At 46.0% G+C, this 25,399-nt stretch overlaps 1 protein-coding gene and 2 long non-coding RNA genes across 3 annotated transcripts; 1 reads left to right on the top strand and 2 right to left on the bottom strand.

The window, feature by feature from the left end:
• The first annotated feature begins 549 nt into the window (after nt 1–549).
• LOC136424917 (uncharacterized) lies at nt 550–3,712 on the top strand. Its single transcript, XR_010753948.1, has 2 exons — nt 550–724; nt 1,221–3,712. It is a non-coding gene; the product is annotated as an uncharacterized lncRNA (long non-coding RNA).
• Nucleotides 3,713–12,015: 8,303 nt separating this feature from the next.
• On the bottom strand, nt 12,016–14,970 carry LOC136425642 (uncharacterized). Its single transcript, XR_010754098.1, has 2 exons — nt 14,607–14,970; nt 12,016–12,781 (listed from the first exon to the last, which is right to left on the bottom strand). It is a non-coding gene; the product is annotated as an uncharacterized lncRNA (long non-coding RNA).
• A 4,323-nt stretch (nt 14,971–19,293) lies between these two features.
• Nucleotides 19,294–23,504, bottom strand: LOC136425842 (octapeptide-repeat protein T2-like). The gene is made up of 2 exons (XM_066414779.1): nt 23,242–23,504; nt 19,294–19,480 (listed from the first exon to the last, which is right to left on the bottom strand). Exons 1-2 carry the CDS (start codon nt 23,502–23,504, stop codon nt 19,294–19,296), a joined length of 450 nt encoding a protein of 149 aa, XP_066270876.1.
• Nucleotides 23,505–25,399: the final 1,895 nt, after the last annotated feature.

Below are 25,399 nucleotides of genomic sequence, written 5' to 3'. Positions count from 1 at the left end.
GAATGTTTTATACGACAGTGGCCTTCTTTCTATGCAAAACGCCAGCGCAAGTATTACTAAGTTTTGACCGTGTATCTTTTGAAAATTGAAACATTCAAACTAAAGATTGAGCTATCTGATGTCATCCAAAAAATTTACATGCTGTGGCCTTACAGAAAGCGTCATCTAATGGCACTCGTTAATCGACAACCGGAACAGAACATTTAATCATTGCAGTTTAGCTATGATAGAGGTTTAACTAGCTATCGGAAGTTTCTTTATAACACCTGTCGATCTTGGGATCCCCTACTACAGCTATAAACCCAACGGAACATAACGTTAAATTTTTTTCAACAAAGCCATTACGTAGCTTCAATAGCAGGCTCTCTAGGTCTAATGGTTACGGACTGGCTGCACAAACGACCCAGTGCAGAAAGTCAATGCAAAAAAGTGTATCATAAGCAGAAGAAAGGCCCAGAGAGCCTGTTATGGAGGCTGGCCATTACGCATGTTTCTTGTATTCGTCAATCACCTGATTTTTTTTTCTCTACTTGGCGTTTACAGTACCAAAAATGGCAGGGACATCGACATCACAGCACCTGCACATATGGTCAACATGACCTTCGAGGAGGCTATGGAGGCCGTACCGTGGACGAGCGAGAATGGACAGATCTTCTCTGAGTACCTCCTGAATTCAACCTTCTACTCGAACTGCCAGGCCACCCATCAGTCTAATGTCGATACTGTAAGACCAACACTTTATTTTAAATATTGCATTCAAGAAAATGTCATACAAGTACAGATAATCACAAATGTACACATTAAGTGATACACTACAGAAAAACCAGGACAGCTAGTTCAGTCGCAATAAACAAAATAGGATGTGTGCTTTGTGGTGTCTTTTATATGGTCAAGAACAAAGTTAAAGATACAACAAAGTACTGAACTTATCCCGCTGCTTCTGCAGCTTCCCTCTCCTAGATAAGAATAAGTATATTGAAATGATATGGGTTATCAAACGATGTTCATTGACAATGTCGTATTGACACTTAAAACTGTAGATGATAATTGCACTTTGAATGGAACTGTTGCCTTTGAAAGGGCAGCTCTTCGTTTAATGTTCAGCGTTACATGTATGCATTTGCATGTATGCACTTGGAACCCAAACTCGTCCTACTTCCTTGTGATATCAGAATGTTTTAACGTCTTTCTCCTCTCCTCTGGAATCGGCGAATGACTAGGATGCGCTGGTGGGTCACGACGACCGCTTTCCTCGTGGGACCAAGCGGGCTACAGAAGACATCTGCAGCCGGAGTGCAACACCGACCCCTGATGACCCTGTTGGTGGTTCCACGGCCCTACAGCCACAGCATGCTACAGTTTATACTTTGACCGCTTACCTTCTGGCGCTCGTAATTATAGGGATAAACTAAAACACCATTTGTCTATGGCCTAATCTCCAAGCAGATCTATAGGTTGCGAAGACCGTATCAAACTGGCAGAAGAAGTATGTTTTGCAACCTAAGATCTGCGATAACTCAAACAGGGAGGAGCATTTCTATTCAATAATGGTGTCGCTGCCCCTCCTCGTGGTCATGTTAACAGCCGTACGAATGGCCACGGTGCTAATCTTTTTATGACGGATTTCTGGGACAAGCCCAGTCACCCGCGCACGTCCGAGTGGCAGGTTCGCGGCTTGGTTGAGCCTAGTAAAAGTTCTCACAGTAATAGTTTCTTTCACCCATCGGCGATGTTTGTGGCATCATCAAAAACTATTCTTACAGTAAAATTCGTAGGGAATGTTTACTGTTTCAGGTTCAAGCCACTATTACTAGATACAACGCCCGCCTATTACTAGATACAAGTACAGCGCCCACCTGCCCGCAGCGTTTCCACCAGAGGGCCATCTTCCCGTCCGATGACGGCCTTATCTCGCTTTGCAATTGTTATGCTTGAGAAGAATCGGGGCTTTTGAAATACGTTGATGCCATTTAAAAAAAGTTTTTCAAGACTCAATCCTGACTCAATCGAAGAAAGTCATCTTAGAAAAAAACAAGGGCAAACGTAAACATAAACAAGAATTTCGCCCGCGCTTTCAGCCTCTACGCCGTGATTTGCCGTGATTCGCCATCATTTCTGGCCGTAGTCGACACAAAATATATTCCTTTGATTTTTTTTCCTAGAACCTTCTGCGTATGTACCGTAGACAAATCATATTTTTCGCTATGATTTCACATAAGTCATGACGCTCGCTCGCTCTCTGGCACCATTATCTGTAGCTCATTAATATGCCAGCTCACCACTAAGTGCTTATTGGGTCGCGTCAAAAAAGTTGTGCTCTGATTGGTTGACTGCAAGATTCCACGTGACCACATGGCGGGAATTCCCCTTACAGTTCCGGCGAATCTGGTCGACATTGGGGAGGGACCTCTAAATGGACTTTCCTATGCCAAAAATGGAAAAGCCGTCAAAAACAATCACTTAAAAACACATGTATCTACATTTCAAACCTCAAATCTTTACCACCCCTGCAAAGCTGGATTTGTCAGGTTGCTTTAGGCGAAAAAAGCAGGAGTTTTACTCCAGCATTCTAACGAGCTAAAGACAGAAGTTTCAGATGAGACCAGGATTTCACCCCCCCATCCTAATATATCAGTCCAACCATAAGAGAAGGGTTCAGAGGTCAATCCGAGATCAAAACATGACAAAAAATCACCTATTTTGGACAGATTTTTAACATTGACATTCTTTTGTCCTCCCTACCAGAAAACTGGACAATTCTGACCAATATTTGAAAAGGAAAAAAAATATATTGTTAGCAAAATACTATGCAGCGTGCACTCTACAGCGCAACTCTATTAGCTGGTCCCTCCACCATTGATCGCATTTTGTGAAGATTGAAGCAGTTTTGTAGCGACCTTCGTAACACATTGATTTTGAAAAAGGAACCAAGTCTTTTCTGCCGGCAACATTTAGTTTATTTTTCCTGGGAAGTTTAATTTTCGCGGTACGGCCCTCCCCAAGTAGACGGCCTCTCAGTCGCGGTCTGGCGGCGTCAGACGGTGCGCAGCCGACCCGTGACAGCCCGGCATGGCGCCGCACGCCCGTGCGGACAGAGAGTAATAAACTCATTTACACAAGCACCGTTTGGTAAGGTAACAATAAGATGTTAATAGTCCTTGTCCATGTAGACTTATCGCAGGCCTTGGATTGCTATACAAGCTCCTTCCTCCAGTTTGATTACGGTCTTTGCAATCCGTTGGGCCTGCTTGGAGGCTAGCTATGGCCTTCATGTGAAACTGCGGTTGCCGTCAAATGGAAGGCAACTGTAGCAGAGTTATAATGAGCTATTGGTCAATAAAAACATTGTATTTACAAAATGAGATGTTATGCGAGGTCTTTGTAAGTTAGTATTGTTTTTACTAAAAAAAGTCTTCATCGGAGAAAAGGGAGACTTAACATATCGAATCGACGAGGCCTGAGGCTTCGAACTATGTCGACTCTCTCTATGTAAAGAATCAGTAAGTTGAAGAAAGCAGAGAGGAAAGAGAAGTGAAGATTTATCAACTGTCTCTAGGCCACGCTGACATGATTGCATAACATCGGCGCTCGTCAATTTTGAAAAAAAACTGATGCCCAATTGTAATTCAAAGGCAGATATATACCATGTGTAATTGTTGTGAAGATGTCAATTTGTAGTATGATATACAAAATAAAAAGTTTGTAAACTACATTTCGGTTCATCATATTTCCACTGTTCACGTATATCATGTATATCATTACCCTTTACAGTGGTGCTCATGTGAGTATGTGTGTGTGTGTGTGTGTGTATATTTGCCTGTGTATGTGCGGTTGCGTGTGTGTGTGTATGTGCGTGTGTATGTGCGTGTTATGTGCGTGTGTGTGCGTGTGTATGTGTATGAGTGTGTATTTGTGTGAGTGAGTGAGCGTGTGTTTCTGCGTGTGAATGTGTGTGTGTATGTATGTGAATGTGTGTGTGTGTATGTGAGTGTGTATGTGTTTGTGTGTATGTGCGTGTGTGTATGTGCGTGTGAGTAAGTGTGTGTGAGTGTGTGTGTGTGTATGTGAGTGTGTGTGTGTGTGTGTGTGTGCGTGTGTATGTGTGTGCGTGTGTATGTGTGTGAGTGAGTGAGTGAGCGTGTGTTTGTGCGTGTGTATTTTCCCATGATGAGGCCAGGCGTTCCAATATGAAACGGAAAGCTTTTGCCGTCGTCGTCTTCGAATGCATGGTTATCAAAGCTTTTTAGACCGTCCCCTGTCTTAGCAACATGATTGTATTCACAACTTCGCCATTCCAAACAACCAAATAGTTGAACCAAATGACACCAATACACCATGTTTACCACATAAACTACATGTAACCTTGTTAAAAGCTGGCATCTATAACAATACTGCCGAATTCACCTGGATAGATTATGATAGGAGCATTACACTCACTTTTCATCCCACTCAGCTAACTACCGGTTTCTGTCGTTTGACAAGTTTGATACCTCAGAGCACAAACTTTATCATCGTTATCCGTCATTTCGCTTCAAAATCAGTTTATTACAATAAGATACTGTCACTTCTTGTTTGAAATGTGAATTGCATAAATGTGCTCCCCGTCATGTCAACTTTTTGCGTTACTTTTATTCTGTGCTACTATTTTGACAAAAGCTCTAATCAAGCATTCTAGAATCATTTTTTTCACATTCATCATTGAAAATTGAGTAACGCATATAGCAAAGAAGGCCTTGAGTTTATGGGTGACATCCTCTGGACATCCTAAAACTGTTGTGAACTCGCGAAAAAAGATGAGATAAATATGCATAATCTTTTCAACTGTCTTCAAAGTGACCATGTTTTTTTTTCTATGCATAGCCCCAGTCCTCAGCTTAGCAGCTGGGCTGTCAGTTATTACTTGACAGGACGCTGTCAAACAGCACTGAGGGGGGCGTTATTGGGTTGACCGACTACTACCCGACGGGGCTGAATCGCAAGGGTCTGTAGGCTGCCATTTTGGCGCCAAGGTGACCTCAATACGACAATTGCCCCAGGTGCGGCCATTGAACTGTATGAATATGAACCACTCACACCGGGAAGAACCCCTACTCTTTTCGATAAGTGTGGTGGGATCTAGGGTATGAAGAAGGGTATGAAGACACTTTGACACACAGAACACGGTATATAGATGTAGTAGACCTCATGAAAGTCGGTACTGCAGATTAGGCTCTGATAGGGTACGGCGTTCAGACTTGAAAAAAAAAAGAGAAACTACAAGACGATGATGATGATGACAGCAGATAGCTAGCTGCCGACCAACATGTACTAGTAGTAAGGATGTTCAGTCAAAGCAGGTGATAAAACATATAATGCCCCGGAGCCAACGACAACTACTGTTCCTCTCTGTCAAGCTGGAATACAAGAAGGTTCAAAGTTTTTTTTTTTCCTTAGTTAATCGAGGGTGGACAAAATGGAAAGTTGTCCAAATATTGGTTTGATGCGGAAGATTTGATGGGTTAATGTGTAGTTTGCGGTCTAACTTACGACTTTTTTTCTGTCGAAGACATTCCAGCACTTCGATGACCCATTTTACTTTTAACCATGTTGCCTAAATTTAAGAATAAATTTAGTCAGACGAAAGGCGGACTGGGGCTTGGTTTTGTCGTCTGTGGCGTCCACAGGTGAGCTACCCTTGCCGTGCTCCGCGCCGGCGTCAGCTTTAGGCTGGGGCGGAGGAGAGTTCGGAGCTGTGTGGCCATGAGCAGGAGCGGAGTGCGCATGTCCGTGCGCATGCGTAGCTTTGTGGGGGCCTGAATTTAAGAATAAATTTGTGGGGGCCTGAATTTAAGAATAAATTTAGGGCGACGAAGTTATCGAAAGGCTGGGAAGTTTTCGACCGAAAAAAAGGTGCAAGTTAGACCGCAAACTACATATTAACCCAAATGGTTAAAAAAATGTTTCCGTAAATAATTTCATAAAGTTGGTAAAATATAGGATATAGGATATTCTTTTTATAGAAACAGGTAATCTCACCTGTTAACGTTTCGGTGTCTGTCAGACACCTTTTTCAGAGCTTCCAAATGAAGTACTGCTTCTAACCGATGTAAATAGGTGATGTAGTTAGCTGACTCTCTGCCTGACTCTCGGTTTGTCTGACTCTCGGTCTGTCTGACTCTCCTTCTGTCTGACTCTCCTTCTGTCTAACTCTCCTTCTGTCTGACTCTCCTGCTGTCTGACTCTCCGTCTGAGTAAATCTCTGTCTGTCTGATTCTCCTTCTGTCTGACTCTCTTTCTGTCTGACTCTCCCTCTGTCTGACTCTCCGTCTGTCTGACTCTCCGTCTGTCTGACTTTACGTCTCTGACTCTCTTTCTGTCTGACTCTCCCTCTGTCTGACTCTCCGTCTGTCTGACTCTCCGTCTGTCTGACTTTACGTCTCTGACTCTCCGTCTGTCTGACTCTCCGTCAGTCTGACTCTTCGTCTGTCTGAATTTCCCTCTGTCTGACTCTTCTTCTGTCTGACTCTCCGTCTGTCTGACTTTCCGTCTGTCTGACTCTCCGTCTGTCTGACTCTCCGTCTATCTGACTCTCCGTCTGTCTGACTCTCCGTCTGTCTGACTCTCCGTCTGTCTGACTCTCCGTCTATCTGACTCTCCGTCTGTCTGACTCTCCGTCTATCTGACTCTCCGTCTGTCTGACTCTCCGTCTGTCTGAATCTCCGTCTGTCTGACTCTCCGTCTATCTGTCTCTCCTTCTGTCTGACTCTCCGTCTGTCTGCATCTCCGTCTGTCTGACCCTCTTTCTGTCTGACTCTCCTTCTGTCTGATTCTCCTTCTGACTGACTCTCCGTCTGTCTGACTCTCCGTCTGTCAGACTCTCTTTCTGTCTGATTCTCCTTGTGTCTGACTGCCCTTCTGTCTGACTTCCCGTTTGTCTGACTCTTCGTCTGTCCGACTCTTCTTCTGTCTGGATCTTCGTCTGTCTGATTCTCATTCTGTCTGACTCTCCGTCTGTCTGACTTTCCGTCTGTCTTACTCTCCTTCTGTCTGACTCTCCTTCTGTCTGTCTCTCCGTCTGTCTGTCTCTCCGTCTGTCTGACTCTCCTTCTGTCTGACTCTCCTTCTGTCTGACTCTCCGTCTGTTTGACTCTCCTTCTGTCTGACTCTCCTTCTGTCTGACTCTCCGTTTCCGTCTGTCTGACTCTCCGTCTGACTGACTTTTTGTCTGTCTGACTCTCCGTCTGTCTTACTCTCCGTCTGTCTGACTCTCCTTCTGTCTGACTCTCCGTCTGTCTGACTCTCCGTCTGTCTGACTCTCCGTCTGTCTGACTCTCCGTCTGTCTGACTCTCCTTCTGTCTGACTCTCCTTCTGTCTGACTCTCCGTCTGTCTGACTCTCCCTCTGTCTGACTCTCCTTCTGTCTGACTCTCCTTCTGTCTGACACTCCTTCTGTCTGACTCTCCGTCTGTCTGACTCTTCGTCTGTCTGACTCTCCTTCTGTCTGACTCTACGTCTGTCTGACTCTCCTTCTGTCCTACTCTCCGTCTGTCTGACTCTCCCTTTGTCTGACTCTCCGTCTGTCTGACTCTCCGTCTGTCTGACTCTCCTTCTGTCGGACTCTCCTTCTGTCGGACTCTCTGTCTGTCTGACTCTCCGTCTGTCTGACTCTCCATCTGTCTGACTCTCCGTCTGTCTGACTCTCCTTCTGTCTGACTCTCCTTCTGTCTGACTCTCCTTCTGTCTGACTCTCTGTCTGTCTGACTTTCATTCTGCCTGACCCTCCTTCTGTCTGACTCTCCGTCTGTCTGACTCTCCTTCTGTCTGACTCTCCGTCTGTCTAACTCTCCTTCTGTCTGACTCTCCTTCTGTCTGACTCTCCTTCTGTCTGACTCTCCTTCTGTCTGACTCTCCTTCTGCCTGACCCTCCTTCTGTCTGACTCTCCGTCTGTCTGACTCTCCTTATGTCTAACTCTCATTCTGTCTGATTCTCCTTCTGTCTGACTCTACTTCTGTCTGTCTAACTCTCCGTCTGTCAGACTCTACTTCTGTCTGACTCTCCTTTCGTCAGACTTTCCGTCTGTCTGACTCTCATTCTGCCTGACCCTCCTTCTGTCTGACTCTCCGTCTGTCTGACTCTCCTTCTGTCTGACTCTCCTTCTGTCTGACTCACCTTCTGTCGGACTCTCTGTCTGTCTGACTCTCCGTCTGTCTGACTCTCCTTCTGTCTGACTCTCCGTCTGTCTGACTCTCCTTCTGTCTGACTCTCCTTCTGTCTGACTCTCCGTCTGTCTGACTCTCCGTCTGTCTGACTCTCCTTCTGTCTGACTCTCCTTCTGTCTGACTCTCCGTCTGTCTGACTCTCCTTCTGTCTGAATCTCCTTCTGTCTGACTCTCCTTCTGTCTGACTCTCCGTCTGTCTGATTCTCCTTCTGTCTGACTCTCCGTCTGTCTGACTCTCCGTCTGTCTGACTCTCCTTCTGTCTGAATCTCCTTCTGTCTGACTCTCCTTATGTCTGACTCTCATTCTGTCTGATTCTCCTTCTGTCTGACTCTACTTCTGTCTGTCTAACTCTCCGTCTGTCAGACTCTACTTCTGTCTGACTCTCCTTTCGTCAGACTTTCCGTCTGTCTGACTCTCATTCTGCCTGACCCTCCTTCTGTCTGACTCTCGGTCTGTCTGACTCTCCTTCTGTCTGACTCTCCTTCTGTCTGACTCACCTTCTGTCGGACTCTCTGTCTGTCTGACTCTCCGTCTGTCTGACTCTCCTTCTGTCTGACTCTCCGTCTGTCTGACTCTCCTTCTGTCTGACTCTCCTTCTGTCTGACTCTCCGTCTGTCTGACTCTCCGTCTGTCTGACTCTCCTTCTGTCTGACTCTCCTTCTGTCTGACTCTCCGTCTGTCTGACTCTCCTTCTGTCTGAATCTCCTTCTGTCTGACTCTCCTTCTGTCTGACTCTCCGTCTGTCTGATTCTCCTTCTGTCTGACTCTCCGTCTGTCTGACTCTCCGTCTGTCTGACTCTCCTTCTGTCTGACTCTCCTTCTGTCTGACTCTCCTTCTGTCTGACTCTCCCTCTGTCTGACTCTCCTTCTGTCTGACTCTCCTTCTGTCTGACTCTCCGTCTGTCTGACTCTCCTTCTGTCTAACTCTCTTTCTGTCTGACTCTCCTTCTGTCTGACTCTCCGTCTGTCTGACTCTCCGTCTGTCTGACTCTCCGTCTGTCTGACTCTCCGTCTGTCTGACTCTCCTTCTGTCTGACTCTCTTTCTGTCTGACTCTCCTTCTGTCTGACTCTCCTTCTGTCTGACTCTCCTTCTGTCTGACTCTCTTTCTGTCTGACTCTCCTTCTGTCTGACTCTCCGTCTGTCTTACTCTCCTTCTGTCTGACTCTCCTTCTGTCTGACTCTCCGTCTGTCTGACTCTTCGTCTGTCTGACTCTCCTTTTGTCTGACTCTCCGTCTGTCTGACTCTCCGTCTGTATGACTCACCGTCTGTCTGACTTTCCGTCTGTCTGACTTTCCGTCTGTCTGACTCTCCTTCTGTCTGACTTCGAGTCTGTCTGAATCTCCTTCTGTCTGACTCTCCGTCTGTCTGACTCTCCTTCTGTCTGACTCTCCTTTTTTCGGATTCTCCGTTTGTCTGACTCTTTGTTTGTTTGTTTGTTTGTTTATTTATTTATCCAGGGGGTACATATCGCCTGTAATGGCGTTTTTCAATGTGCCTTGGGGGGGGGGGCAATCCCCACATTGTTCAAACTGAAATACATAAGATAACAAAAAAAACTGTAATCGAATAATAATACAAGGTAAACTTAACCAAATGCTTTGAAATACTAACTCATTACTCTTCGTCTGTCTGACTCTCCTTCTTTCTGACTCTTCTTCTGACTGACTCTTCTTCTGTCTGACTCTCCTTCTGTCTGACTCTCCTTCTGTCTGACTCTCTTTCTGTCTGACTCTCCTTCTGTCTGACTCTCCGTCTGTCTGACTCTTCGTCTGTCTGACTCTCCTTCTGTCTGACTCTCCGTCTGTCTGACTCTCCGTCTGTCTGACTCTCCTTCTGTTTGACCCTCCTTCTGTCTGACTCTTCGTCTGTCTGACTTTCCGTCTGTCTGACTCTCCTTCTGTCTGACTTTCCGTCTGTCTGACTCTCCGTCTGTCTGACTTTCCGTCTGTCTGACTTCGAGTCTGTCTGACTTTCCTTCTGTCTGACTTCGAGTCTGTCTGACTCTCCTTCTGTCTGACTCTCCTTCTGTCTAACTCTCCGTCTGTCTGACTCTCCTTCTGTCTGACTCTCCTTCTGTCTGACTCTCCTTCTGTCTGACTCTCCGTCTGTCTTACTCTCCGTCTGTCTGACTCTCCTTCTGTCTGACTTTCCGTCTGTCTGACTCTCCGTCTGTCTGACTCTCCGTCTGTCTGACTCTCCTTCTATAAGACTCTCCGTCTGTATGATTCTCCATCTGTTTGACTCTCCGTCTGTCTGACTCTTCTTCTGTCTGACTCTCATTCTGTCTGACTCTCCTTCTGTCTGACTCTCCTTCTGTCTGACTCTCCTTCTGTCTGACTCTCCTTCTGTCTGACTCTCCGTCTGTCTGACTCTCCCTCTGTCTGACTCTCCTTCTGTCTGACTCTCCTTCTGTCTGACACTCCTTCTGTCTGACTCTCCGTCTGTCTGACTCTTCGTCTGTCTGACTCTCCTTCTGTCTGACTCTACGTCTGTCTGACTCTCCTTCTGTCCTACTCTCCGTCTGTCTGACTCTCCCTTTGTCTGACTCTCCGTCTGTCTGACTCTCCGTCTGTCTGACTCTCCTTCTGTCTGACTCTCCTTCTGTCGGACTCTCTGTCTGTCTGACTCTCCGTCTGTCTGACTCTCCACTGTGCGAAAAGGGTCGATTTCCGGACGTTTCAATGATAGGATATTTCCGACAATATTACGTTTCCGACGATATTCAGACGTTTCTTGATCTCGATATCCAAAGTTTACGGATTAATATCTGGAGCCGGAAACGGGAACACATTTAATCGCAATATATCCGGATCCGAATATGTTAAAGTTTTATTTCCGGATATCAGCCGAATATTCCGACTTTCCAGTAACGTATGCGGATTTTTTTTCAACGGAGAGACCGCGAATACGGATAAATATCTAAAGCCGGAAACGGGAACACATTTAATCGCAACATATCCGGATCCGAAAATGTTAAAGTTTTGTTTCCGGATATTAGCCGAATATTCCGACTTTCCAGTAACGTATGCGGATTTTTTTTTCAACGGAGAGACCGCGAATACGGATAAATATCTAAAGCCGGAAACGGGAACACATTTAATCGCAACATATCCGGATCCGAATATGTTAAAGTTTTGTTTCCGGATATCAGCCGAATATTCCGACTTTCCAGCAACGTATGCGGATTTTTTTTACAACGGAGAGACCGCGAATACGGATAAATATCTAAAGCCGGAAACGGGAACACATTTAATCGCAACATATCCGGATCCGAATATGTTAAAGTTTCGTTTCCGGATATCAGCCGAATATTCCGACTTTCCAATAACGTATGCGGATTTTTTTATCAACGGAGAGACCGCGAATACGGATTAGTATCTGGAGCCGGAAACGAGAACATGTTTCATTGGTGCATATCCGGATCCGGATATGCTACCGTTTTGTTTCCGGATATCACCCGAATATTCTGACTTTCCGGTAACGTATGCGGGTTTTTTTATCAACGGAGAGACCGCGAATACGGATTAATATCTGTTGCTGGAAACGGGAACATTTTTCATCGTCGCATACCCGGATCCGGATATGCTGCAGTTTTGTTTCCGGATATCACCCGGATAGTCCAACTTTTTGGCAGCGTATTCGGAGTCTTTCTGCAACGGACATCCAGCAACTTACCGATGAATATCTATAGTCGGAAACGTATATCCGTAACACTGAGTCCGCAATGTATACGGAGTGTTTTTGGTCCTGAAATTATATATCTGAGATTAAACATACTAGATACATGGCAAAGAAAATACGAAAAGCAAGAATACTTTAAATCACTCTGTAATTGTTTAAGTCCTATATCTGAACAGTTTCATGGTAACGCTTACTGATGATTCAGATTCAAGTTAGGCATATAGATTTGGTTATCGGTAGATGTTCGACAACAGCGGAAATAGGTATATAACTTACTACACAGTAAACAATCTTGAACAGTCTAAATTGTGGTAATATATGTACAAAACATTGCTGTTATAAGTCCTGGAAATCAAGGTATAAGTAATTAAAAGTAAAAATAAGATCAATAGAGACTATACGTGATATAACGTCAATATTCTGAATGAGGGTAATTGAAAACCAATGATACAAATCTTACTCGGTAAATCAATGAATATAGAATGTATGCAGAAGTTATATCATAACATTTAGAGCTTCTTCTGTAACCTCTATAAATACATCAGAGTATGAATCATACAAATTTTGCATAGGGATATTCAAGTTGTAGTTTACTTATGAACATTTACAATGTGTTCTCACATGATTCTACTCATTCTGGGCGTTTTACGGCACACCCGCAACGGCAATTACGGTACGGATTGATTAACTTTGTTAGGCACCAGGTCTAACATGTTATCCGTGTCACATAAAGGAATGTTCTGATACAAATAGTACTGCTTCTTAAACGTATAGGTGTTAACAGACATATCATTATTCCGAGATAGGCGTGCGGAAGTCACACAGGTTGGTTTGCTGCAAAGATGTTGCTGCACTGGAACTGTCTTTATAACCCCCTGATATACTCAGCGGAAGATGCTGAAAAAAAACGTGACTAGAATAAATTAAATGTGGAGACGAGTCGATACCTACTACATGCGCACCCTCCCTCTCCAGTGATATGACACAACGAAACAACGATCGAATCAAAAACAAGATGGTCTACAACACTAAAGACAGCAGTGACCGGATACCTGTTTACTTAAAGTTTAGCCTTTTCTAATTCCAGTCGGATCATGCATATGGTCAAATAACGATAGCAAAAGGTAAAGTGAACAAAGTCGGCTCAATAAAGAAATGTAAATTATGTTTCCAACAATGTTGAAATACTGCCCAACTGAAACATTATCTTTGTAGACTTCTCGTGACAAACCCAAACCAAGTCAATGAACATTGCGATCAGTTGAGTAATAAAAACACTGAAACATTATGGATGAAACATAAATTAGGAAAACGGAAAGGCATCGGACTTATTGGCAGACAGTACAGGTACAATACGCATTGCTGGAGAGACTTTTTACATAGAAACACGTGTGGGAGATAGGAACGCAGATTCCGGAATACCATGAGGAAATATGTAACATATACGGACAACAAATATTCTAAGATATTAACCGGACACGCAAATGAACAATTCCTGTGTCGAGATATTTCCGAAAATGCTGTATGGAAATTCTTGTTTGGAAATGTCCAGATATACGCGACATGTGTAACCAAGGAGGTTAAAAATATCCTATTTTAACCTCCTTGGTGTATCCTTCAGATTTGCCTAGAAATCTACCCTTCTCGTATAAGGAAGGAAATATGTTACATACACTGTATACGGAAAACTGGCATTCCCGGATATAAGGGTAAATAGAGAAAAACACATATCTGAACCACTTAAACGCACGTGGCACGTATACGGAAGAAACAGGAGTACTGCTTTTGCCTGGGCATAGGGTAGCAACAGTTTCTTAGTCAATATATTTATCATATCTATGTATAGTCAGAAAACTGAAACATGGGTTGTTGTAATATATCAACAACGCGTATTCGGTCTTACGAAACGCCCCTGTACAGTATCCAAAACAAAAACAAAACAATATCACGAAATAAAGACTGTTTTCTTTCGGATCGCATAAGAATAATTTCTAAATTATTTCAAGGTACTGTCAAAGATAATGTCAACAGACTGAACAGATTATAATACCATTCCTGTATGATATGTTAAAGTTAAAACAGATCCTAAGGTCGAACTGAAAATCTAAAAAGAATTGAAAAATAAAAACCCTTATCAAATGATGTGGCTAGAAACACAACATTACTTTTGTTACTAAACTCGACAGGACAGCAGCAAAATAATGTTTATTATCCTGACATTGCCAGGTCACAGTCCTCAATATGATGAGTATCAGGTCACCAAACACGTAGCATTTACTGAGAACTGATATTTCACGATACGACACCACTGAGGATTGTTGTTTTTGCTTGGACTTAATATATTCGGCGTAGGTATATTCAGAAAATTTCTAATATTTGTCAGGTATATTGACTCTTCTCTGTAGTCATGTTACAGCATGGATTTCTGTAGTATTCCAACCCCTGATATCTCCGTACACAGAGGGAAACACGTATTCGGAGTAAAGAAATGACCATTAACAGTATCCGGGAAAATGTTGATCACAGATATTCTGTATACACACATGTTTTCTATTATGATACATGTGGGTGGCCTGTTGTGCTTCATGGAAGAGCTGCTTGAAACAATTTCTGTGAAACTCTCCTAGCTGCAAATTGACACACTAGAGTAAGAAATTACTAATTTCTGATGTATATATTAGTTTAACCCTTCTCCAATTGTAGATATTGGAAGTTCAGTTACCGTGTTCTCGGCTTGTCGATGCTCCGCTGAGGTCACTGCACCCCGTTGTCCTCGTACCATCCACTTCGGTCCCGACTCCCGAGTACATGCAGGTCATTCCTCGTCTTTGCAAGTTGGTTCAGAAAAGACGAATCTCGCGGTGTATTCCGTCAGATCATATTGAGAATAGGATGTTAAGAGACTCGGGCTCCGGCAGATACCTCCGGCACACGCTGAAACAGCTCACCCCGGCTCTTTCTCCAACTCTGCCGGAACCGTTAAGTTTGGCGCTAACATTCCAGGAATGCGTCATAGATGAACGGACCAATCAGAAATCAGGCATATTTTCCAAACCATCTGGTGGCCAGATCTTATCGTAATTGTGCACATATTAATGTCCCAACTGAGAAGACAACCAAGCCAGTACGGTTTTGGAAGGGTGCCCATATATATATATATGAATATATTTCCATGGCAGGCCACACGCTTGTCTTTATATAATGCTTTAGCAATAGATTGATGCAGGTATTTCAATTTTGCACATGCATGTATAAATCGGTTATGGAAATCTAAATTAAGTTGCTTTGATTGGCACAAGATCACAAAGTGTGTCACTGTTTGGCTTAATTTCTTTTTTAGATTTCAAGAACTACCAGAAACCCGAAGTTGTGTATTTGCTGATCGATTTGATAGTTTCAAGCACGGAGACAAAAAGCTCCTCCTAGAGGCAACATATATTATTGTACCGACCGTATCTTGGTCATGATACGCGCAAATACGTCCGAAAATCTAAGTGTCCCACGATGCCCTTCTGCTATGGATTGTCATTTCCGGGCTTATTTCCGGACAACTGTTTTGATTCTGGTCATTTTCGGAGTCCGGAACGTCTTCAGAAAACATGCTTCGTATACGGACAAAAGATAAACCAAAATATTTCCTGGACAAAAAAATGAACATTTCCGGAATCGGAATATTTCCCGATATGCTGTGTCGAAATTCCTGTTTGGAAACTGTCCGAATACGCGGCACGTTCAACATTCAGATTTGCCTGGAATTTTTTTAAATTTTATCACAGAGAACGAAATATATTGCATAAACGGAACGTCATCATCATCATAATAGTCGCCGCGTTCATCGGTTGGCGATGCGGGCCATCATATGTATTCCCGGATATGTGGGAAAGTACAGTAGAACGCATATTAACCTGGACTACAGAAACTAAAATGGCACATAATCGGTAGTACTTGCTTTGCATATCGGATATGTGTCATGACAAAGTCAACAGATATCTTCGTGTATGTAAAGAAACACGCATTTGGAGTAATGAAACTCCCATGTACGGTATCCGCAAGTATCCTAAGTCATATTTTGCTTGATCTGCAACGAAACAATTCCTGATTCAATATATTTCCGTAAATTCTGTGTATTGACAAAATGTCCGAAAACGTTCAGAATACTTGGCATGTCCAGTTATGTGTCAAATTTCGGATTTTGTCCAGAAATAGACCGCTTTCCCGCTTGACAACAGAAGCCTCTGTATACATAACGAAATACGTATCTGGAGTTATGATACGAACTTGTAAAGAATCCGGTAAATTAAAAAAACTACATTTATCCGGGTTTGCTAGGAATAATTCATTGCATCACAATATTTCCGGATATTTCAGGTGTCAAAATAAGTACTTGAAAATAGTCCGTATATTTGACATGCCCAGTGATGTGTCAAATTTTGGATTTGTCCGGAAATGAATAGCAACATTTTCGGAGTCAATACATTCCCGGATATCTTACCTGTCACAGCAGAGTCAGAATACAACATAGATTGCCGAAGTATCTTAACAACAGATATCTCCGTATACATAAAGAAACACGTATCCGGAGTTACGATACGACCCTGAACCGTATCCGGAAAAATAAAAAGTTGTATTTATCCGAATTTGCTAGGAAATATTTCTTGAATCAAAACATTTCCGAATATGTTAGGTATCGATTTGAGTACTTGGAAACGGTCCGAATATGTAACATGAGAAGTGATGTGTCAATATCGGATTTGTCCGGAAATGGACCCCTTTCGCGCAGTGCTCCTTCTGTCTGACTCTCCGTCTGTCTGACTCTCCTTCTGTCTGACTCTCCTTCTGTCTGACTCTCCTTCTGTCTGACTCTCTGTCTGTCTGACTTTCATTCTGCCTGACCCTCCTTCTGTCTGACTCTCCGTCTGTCTGACTCTCCTTCTGTCTGACTCTCCGTCTGTCTAACTCTCCTTCTGTCTGACTCTCCTTCTGTCTGACTCTCCTTCTGTCTGACTCTCCTTCTGTCTGACTCTCCTTCTGTCTGACTCTCTGTCTGTCTGACTCTCAAGCTGCCTGACCCTCCTTCTGTCTGACTCTCCGTCTGTCTGACTCTCCTTATGTCTGACTCTCATTCTGTCTGATTCTCCTTCTGTCTGACTCTACTTCTGTCTGTCTAACTCTCCTTCTGTCAGACTCTACTTCTGTCTGACTCTCCTTTCGTCAGACTTTCCGTCTGTCTGACTCTCATTCTGCCTGACCCTCCTTCTGTCTGACTCTCCGTCTGTCTGACTCTCCTTCTGTCTGACTCTCCTTCTGTCTGACTCTCCTTCTGTCTGACTCTCCTTCTGTCTGACTCACCTTCTGTCGGACTCTCTGTCTGTCTGACTCTCCGTCTGTCTGATTCTCCTTCTGTCTGACTCTCCGTCTGTCTGACTCTCCTTCTGTCTGACTCTCCTTCTGTCTGACTCTCCGTCTGTCTGACTCTCCGTCTGTCTGACTCTCCTTCTGTCTGACTCTCCTTCTGTCTGACTCTCCGTCTGTCTGACTCTCCTTCTGTCTGAATCTCCTTCTGTCTGACTCACCTTCTGTCTGACTCTCTTTCTGTCTGATTCTCCTTCTGTCTGACTCTCCGTCTGTCTGACTCTCCGTCTGTCTGACTCTCCTTCTGTCTGAATCTCCTTCTGTCTGACTCTCCTTATGTCTGACTCTCATTCTGTCTGATTCTCCTTCTGTCTGACTCTACTTCTGTCTGTCTAACTCTCCGTCTGTCAGACTCTACTTCTGTCTGACTCTCCTTTCGTCAGACTTTCCGTCTGTCTGACTCTCATTCTGCCTGACCCTCCTTCTGTCTGACTCTCCGTCTGTCTGACTCTCCTTCTGTCTGACTCTCCTTCTGTCTGACTCACCTTCTGTCGGACTCTCTGTCTGTCTGACTCTCCGTCTGTCTGACTCTCCTTCTGTCTGACTCTCCGTCTGTCTGACTCTCCCTCTGTCTGACTCTCCTTCTGTCTGACTCTCCGTCTGTCTAGCTCTCCTTCTGTCTGACTCTCTTTCTGTCTGACTCTCCTTCTGTCTGACTCTCCGTCTGTCTGACTCTCCTTCTGTCTGAATCTCCTTCTGTCTGACTCTCCTTCTGTCTGACTCTCCGTCTGTCTGATTCTCCTTCTGTCTGACTCTCCGTCTGTCTGACTCTCCGTCTGTCTGACTCTCCTTCTGTCTGACTCTCCTTCTGTCTGACTCTCCTTCTGTCTGACTCTCCCTCTGTCTGACTCTCCTTCTGTCTGACTCTCCTTCTGTCTGACTCTCCTTCTGTCTGACTCTCCTTCTGTCTGACTCTCCTTCTGTCTGACTCTCCGTCTGTCTGACTCTACCTCTGTCTGACTCTCCTTCTGTATGACTCTCCTTCTGTCTGACACTCCTTCTGTCTGACTCTCCGTCTGTCTGACTCTCCTTCTGTCTGACTCTCCGTCTGTCTGACTCTCCTTCTGTCTGACTCTCCGTCTGTCTGACTCTCCTTCTGTCCTACTCTCCGTCTGTCTGACTCTCCCTTTGTCTGACTCTCCGTCTGTCTGACTCTCCTTCTGTCTGACTCTCCGTCTGTCTGACTCTCCGTCTGTCTGACTCTCCTTCTGTCTGACTCTCCGTCTGTCTGACTCTCCTTCTGTCTGACTCTCCTTCTGTCTGACTCTCCTTCTGTCTGACTCTCTGTCTGTCTGACTTTCATTCTGCCTGACCCTCTTTCTGTCTGACTCTCCGTCTGTCTGACTCTCCTTCTGTCTGACTCTCCGTCTGTCTGACTCTCCTTCTGTCTGACTCTCCTTCTGTCTGACTCTCCGTCTGTCTGACTCTCCTTCTGTCTGACTCTCCGTCTTTCTGACTCTCCTTCTGTCTGACTCTCCTTCTGTCTGACTCTCTGTCTGTCTAACTCTCCGTCTGTCTGACTCTCATTCTGTCAGACTCTCCGTCTGTCTTACTCTCCGTCTGTCTAACTCTCCTTCTGTCTGACTCTCCTTCTGTCTGACTCTCATTCTGTCTGACTCTCCTTCTGTCTGACTCTCCGTCTGTCTGACTCTCCTTCTGTCTGACTCTCCTTCTGTCTGACTCTCCTTCTGTCTGACTCTCTGTCTGTCTGACTCTCATTCTGCCTGACCCTCCTTCTGTCTGACTCTCCGTCTGTCTGACTCTCCTTCTGTCTGACTCTCATTCTGTCTGACTCTCCTTCTGTCTGACTCTCCGTCCGTCTGACTCTTCTTCTGTCTGACTCTCCTTCTGTCTGACTCTCCTTCTGTCTGACTCTTTGTCTGTCTGACTCTCCTTTTGTCTGACTCTCCGTCTGTCTGACTCTCCTTCTTACTGACTCTCCGTCTGTCTGACTCTCATTCTGTCTGACTCTCCGTCTGTCTGATTCTCCTTCCGTCTCATTCTCCTTCGGTCTGATTCTCCTTCTGCCTGACTCTCCTTCTGTCTGACTCTCCGTCTGTCTGACTCTCCGTCTGTCTGACCCTCCTTCTGTCTGACTCTCCGCCTGTCTTACTCTCCTTCTGTCTGACTCTCCGTCTGTCTGACTCTCCTTCTGTCTGACTCTCCGTCTGTCTGACTCTCCTTCTGTCTCATTCTCCATCGGTCTGATTCTCCTTCTACCTGACTCTCCTTCTGTCTGACTCTCCGTCTGTCTGACTCTCCCTTTGTCTGACTCTCCGTCTGTCTGACTCTCCTTCTGTCTGACTCTCCGTCTGTCTGACTCTCCTTCTGTCTGACTCTCCGTCTGTCTGACTCTCCTTCTGTCTGACTCTCCGTCTGTCTGACTCTCCTTCTGTCTGACTCTCCTTCTGTCTGACTCTCCTTCTGTCTGACCCTCTGTCTGTCTGACTTTCATTCTGCCTGACCCTCTTTCTGTCTGACTCTCCGTCTGTCTGACTCTCCTTCTGTCTGACTCTCCGTCTGTCTGACTCTCCTTCTGTCTGACTCTCCTTCTGTCTGACTCTCGGTCTGTCTGACTCTCCTTCTGTCTGACTCTCCGTCTTTCTGACTCTCCTTCTGTCTGACTCTCCTTCTGTCTGACTCTCTGTCTGTCTAACTCTCCGTCTGTCTGACTCTCCTTCTGTCAGACTCTCCGTCTGTCTGACTCTCCGTCTGTCTAACTCTCCTTCTGTCTGACTCTCCTTCTGTCTGACTCTCCTTCTGTCTGACTCTCTGTCTGTCTGACTCTCATTCTGCCTGACCCTCCTTCTGTCTGACTCTCCGTCTGTCTGACTCTCCTTCTGTCTGACTCTCATTCTGTCTGACTCTCCTTCTGTCTGACTCTCCGTCCGTCTGACTCTTCTTCTGTCTGACTCTCCTTCTGTCTGACTCTCCTTCTGTCTGACTCTCTGTCTGTCTGACTCTCCTTCTGTCTGACTCTCCGTCTGTCTGACTCTCCTTCTGTCTGACTCTCTGTCTGTCTGACTCTCATTCTGCCTGACCCTCCTTCTGTCTGACTCTCCTTCTGTCTGACTCTCCTTCTGTCTGACTCTCATTCTGTCTGACTCTCCGTCTGTCTGACTCTCCTTCTGTCTGACTCTCCGTCTGTCTAACTCTCCTTCTGTCTGAATCTCCTTCTGTCTGACTCTCCTTCTGTCTGACTCTCCTTCTGTCTGACTCTCCTTTCGTCAGACTTTCCGTCTGTCTGACTCTCATTCTGCCTGACCCTCCTTCTGTCTGACTCTCCGTCTGTCTGACTCTCCTTCTGTCTGACTCTCCTTCTGTCTGACTCTCCTTCTGTCTGACTCTCCTTCTGTCTGACTCACCTTCTGTCGGACTCTCTGTCTGTCTGACTCTCCGTCTGTCTGATTCTCCTTCTGTCTGACTCTCCGTCTGTCTGACTCTCCTTCTGTCTGACTCTCCTTCTGTCTGACTCTCCGTCTGTCTGACTCTCCGTCTGTCTGACTCTCCTTCTGTCTGACTCTCCTTCTGTCTGACTCTCCGTCTGTCTGACTCTCCTTCTGTCTGAATCTCCTTCTGTCTGACTCACCTTCTGTCTGACTCTCTTTCTGTCTGATTCTCCTTCTGTCTGACTCTCCGTCTGTCTGACTCTCCGTCTGTCTGACTCTCCTTCTGTCTGAATCTCCTTCTGTCTGACTCTCCTTATGTCTGACTCTCATTCTGTCTGATTCTCCTTCTGTCTGACTCTACTTCTGTCTGTCTAACTCTCCTTCTGTCAGACTCTACTTCTGTCTGACTCTCCTTTCGTCAGACTTTCCGTCTGTCTGACTCTCATTCTGCCTGACCCTCCTTCTGTCTGACTCTCCGTCTGTCTGACTCTCCTTCTGTCTGACTCTCCTTCTGTCTGACTCTCCTTCTGTCTGACTCTCCTTCTGTCTGACTCACCTTCTGTCGGACTCTCTGTCTGTCTGACTCTCCGTCTGTCTGATTCTCCTTCTGTCTGACTCTCCGTCTGTCTGACTCTCCTTCTGTCTGACTCTCCTTCTGTCTGACTCTCCGTCTGTCTGACTCTCCGTCTGTCTGACTCTCCTTCTGTCTGACTCTCCTTCTGTCTGACTCTCCGTCTGTCTGACTCTCCTTCTGTCTGAATCTCCTTCTGTCTGACTCACCTTCTGTCTGACTCTCTTTCTGTCTGATTCTCCTTCTGTCTGACTCTCAGTCTGTCTGACTCTCCGTCTGTCTGACTCTCCTTCTGTCTGAATCTCCTTCTGTCTGACTCTCCTTATGTCTGACTCTCATTCTGTCTGATTCTCCTTCTGTCTGACTCTACTTCTGTCTGTCTAACTCTCCGTCTGTCAGACTCTACTTCTGTCTGACTCTCCTTTCGTCAGACTTTCCGTCTGTCTGACTCTCATTCTGCCTGACCCTCCTTCTGTCTGACTCTCCGTCTGTCTGACTCTCCTTCTGTCTGACTCTCCTTCTGTCTGACTCACCTTCTGTCGGACTCTCTGTCTGTCTGACTCTCCGTCTGTCTGACTCTCCTTCTGTCTGACTCTCCGTCTGTCTGACTCTCCCTCTGTCTGACTCTCCTTCTGTCTGACTCTCCGTCTGTCTAGCTCTCCTTCTGTCTGACTCTCTTTCTGTCTGACTCTCCTTCTGTCTGACTCTCCGTCTGTCTGACTCTCCTTCTGTCTGAATCTCCTTCTGTCTGACTCTCCTTCTGTCTGACTCTCCGTCTGTCTGATTCTCCTTCTGTCTGACTCTCCGTCTGTCTGACTCTCCGTCTGTCTGACTCTCCTTCTGTGTGACTCTCCTTCTGTCTGACTCTCCTTCTGTCTGACTCTCCCTCTGTCTGACTCTCCTTCTGTCTGACTCTCCTTCTGTCTGACTCTCCTTCTGTCTGACTCTCCTTCTGTCTGACTCTCCTTCTGTCTGACTCTCCGTCTGTCTGACTCTACCTCTGTCTGACTCTCCTTCTGTATGACTCTCCTTCTGTCTGACACTCCTTCTGTCTGACTCTCCGTCTGTCTGACTCTCCTTCTGTCTGACTCTCCGTCTGTCTGACTCTCCTTCTGTCTGACTCTCCGTCTGTCTGACTCTCCTTCTGTCCTACTCTCCGTCTGTCTGACTCTCCCTTTGTCTGACTCTCCGTCTGTCTGACTCTCCTTCTGTCTGACTCTCCGTCTGTCTGACTCTCCGTCTGTCTGACTCTCCTTCTGTCTGACTCTCCGTCTGTCTGACTCTCCTTCTGTCTGACTCTCCTTCTGTCTGACTCTCCTTCTGTCTGACTCTCTGTCTGTCTGACTTTCATTCTGCCAGACCCTCTTTCTGTCTGACTCTCCGTCTGTCTGACTCTCCTTCTGTCTGACTCTCCGTCTGTCTGACTCTCCTTCTGTCTGACTCTCCTTCTGTCTGACTCTCCGTCTGTCTGACTCTCCTTCTGTCTGACTCTCCGTCTTTCTGACTCTCCTTCTGTCTGACTCTCCTTCTGTCTGACTCTCTGTCTGTCTAACTCTCCGTCTGTCTGACTCTCATTCTGTCAGACTCTCCGTCTGTCTTACTCTCCGTCTGTCTAACTCTCCTTCTGTCTGACTCTCCTTCTGTCTGACTCTCATTCTGTCTGACTCTCCTTCTGTCTGACTCTCCGTCTGTCTGACTCTCCTTCTGTCTGACTCTCCTTCTGTCTGACTCTCCTTCTGTCTGACTCTCTGTCTGTCTGACTCTCATTCTGCCTGACCCTCCTTCTGTCTGACTCTCCGTCTGTCTGACTCTCCTTCTGTCTGACTCTCATTCTGTCTGACTCTCCTTCTGTCTGACTCTCCGTCCGTCTGACTCTTCTTCTGTCTGACTCTCCTTCTGTCTGACTCTCCTTCTGTCTGACTCTTTGTCTGTCTGACTCTCCTTTTGTCTGACTCTCCGTCTGTCTGACTCTCCTTCTTACTGACTCTCCGTCTGTCTGACTCTCATTCTGTCTGACTCTCCGTCTGTCTGATTCTCCTTCCGTCTCATTCTCCTTCGGTCTGATTCTCCTTCTGCCTGACTCTCCTTCTGTCTGACTCTCCGTCTGTCTGACTCTCCGTCTGTCTGACCCTCCTTCTGTCTGACTCTCCGCCTGTCTTACTCTCCTTCTGTCTGACTCTCCGTCTGTCTGACTCTCCTTCTGTCTGACTCTCCGTCTGTCTGACTCTCCTTCTGTCTCATTCTCCATCGGTCTGATTCTCCTTCTACCTGACTCTCCTTCTGTCTGACTCTCCGTCTGTCTGACTCTCCCTTTGTCTGACTCTCCGTCTGTCTGACTCTCCTTCTGTCTGACTCTCCGTCTGTCTGACTCTCCTTCTGTCTGACTCTCCGTCTGTCTGACTCTCCTTCTGTCTGACTCTCCGTCTGTCTGACTCTCCTTCTGTCTGACTCTCCTTCTGTCTGACTCTCCTTCTGTCTGACCCTCTGTCTGTCTGACTTTCATTCTGCCTGACCCTCTTTCTGTCTGACTCTCCGTCTGTCTGACTCTCCTTCTGTCTGACTCTCCGTCTGTCTGACTCTCCTTCTGTCTGACTCTCCTTCTGTCTGACTCTCCGTCTGTCTGACTCTCCTTCTGTCTGACTCTCCGTCTTTCTGACTCTCCTTCTGTCTGACTCTCCTTCTGTCTGACTCTCTGTCTGTCTAACTCTCCGTCTGTCTGACTCTCCTTCTGTCAGACTCTCCGTCTGTCTGACTCTCCGTCTGTCTAACTCTCCTTCTGTCTGACTCTCCTTCTGTCTGACTCTCCTTCTGTCTGACTCTCTGTCTGTCTGACTCTCATTCTGCCTGACCCTCCTTCTGTCTGACTCTCCGTCTGTCTGACTCTCCTTCTGTCTGACTCTCATTCTGTCTGACTCTCCTTCTGTCTGACTCTCCGTCCGTCTGACTCTTCTTCTGTCTGACTCTCCTTCTGTCTGACTCTCCTTCTGTCTGACTCTCTGTCTGTCTGACTCTCCTTCTGTCTGACTCTCCGTCTGTCTGACTCTCCTTCTGTCTGACTCTCTGTCTGTCTGACTCTCATTCTGCCTGACCCTCCTTCTGTCTGACTCTCCTTCTGTCTGACTCTCCTTCTGTCTGACTCTCATTCTGTCTGACTCTCCGTCTGTCTGACTCTCCTTCTGTCTGACTCTCCGTCTGTCTAACTCTCCTTCTGTCTGAATCTCCTTCTGTCTGACTCTCCTTCTGTCTGACTCTCCTTCTGTCTGACTCTCCTTTCGTCAGACTTTCCGTCTGTCTGACTCTCATTCTGCCTGACCCTCCTTCTGTTTGACTCTCCGTCTGTCTGACTCTCCTTCTGTCTGACTCTCCTTCTGTCTGACTCACCTTCTGTCGGACTCTCTGTCTGTCTGACTCTCCGTCTGTCTGACTCTCCTTCTGTCTGACTCTCCGTCTGTCTGACTCTCCTTCTGTCTGACTCTCCTTCTGTCTGACTCTCAGTCTGTCTGACTCTCCGTCTGTCTGACTCTCCTTCTGTCTGACTCTCCTTCTGTCTGACTCTCATTCTGTCTGACTCTCCCTCTGTCTTACTCTCCTTCTGTCTGACTCTCCGTCTGTCTGACTCTCCTTCTGTCTGACTCTCCGTCTGTCTGACTCTCCTTCTGTCTCATTCTCCTTCGGTCTGATTCTCCTTCTACCTGACTCTCCTTCTGTCTGACTCTCCGTCTGTCTGACTCTCCCTTTGTCTGACTCTCCGTCTGTCTGACTCTCCTTCTGTCTGACTCTCCGTCTGTCTGACTCTCCTTCTGTCTGACTCTCCGTCTGTCTGAATCTCCTTCTGTCTGACTCTCCGTCTGTCTGACTCTCCTTCTGTCTGACTCTCCTTCTGTCTGACTCTCCTTCTGTCTGACCCTCTGTCTGTCTGACTTTCATTCTGCCTGACCCTCTTTCTGTCTGACTCTCCGTCTGTCTGACTCTCCTTCTGTCTGACTCTCCGTCTGTCTGACTCTCCTTCTGTCTGACTCTCCTTCTGTCTGACTCTCCGTCTGTCTGACTCTCCTTCTGTCTGACTCTCCGTCTTTCTGACTCTCCTTCTGTCTGACTCTCCTTCTGTCTGACTCTCTGTCTGTCTAACTCTCCGTCTGTCTG

This window comes from Branchiostoma lanceolatum, chromosome 19, assembly GCF_035083965.1.
Source record: "Branchiostoma lanceolatum isolate klBraLanc5 chromosome 19, klBraLanc5.hap2, whole genome shotgun sequence".
Classification (NCBI taxonomy): Eukaryota; Metazoa; Chordata; class Leptocardii; order Amphioxiformes; family Branchiostomatidae; genus Branchiostoma; species Branchiostoma lanceolatum.
Note: the sequence above shows the minus strand (reverse complement) of the source record. Positions and strands in the feature narration are given on the sequence as shown.

Bases quoted from the DNA above. Each gene is read 5' to 3' on its own strand.
- LOC136425842 (XM_066414779.1), bottom strand. From the start codon at position 23,504: ATGGAGAATGAGACAGAAGGAGAGTCAGACAGACGGAGAGTCAGACAG. The intron at 19,481-23,241 runs GTCAGTAAGAAG...AGAATGAGACAG, and splicing joins GAGAGTCAGACAGACGGAGA to AAGGAGAGTCAGACAGACGG.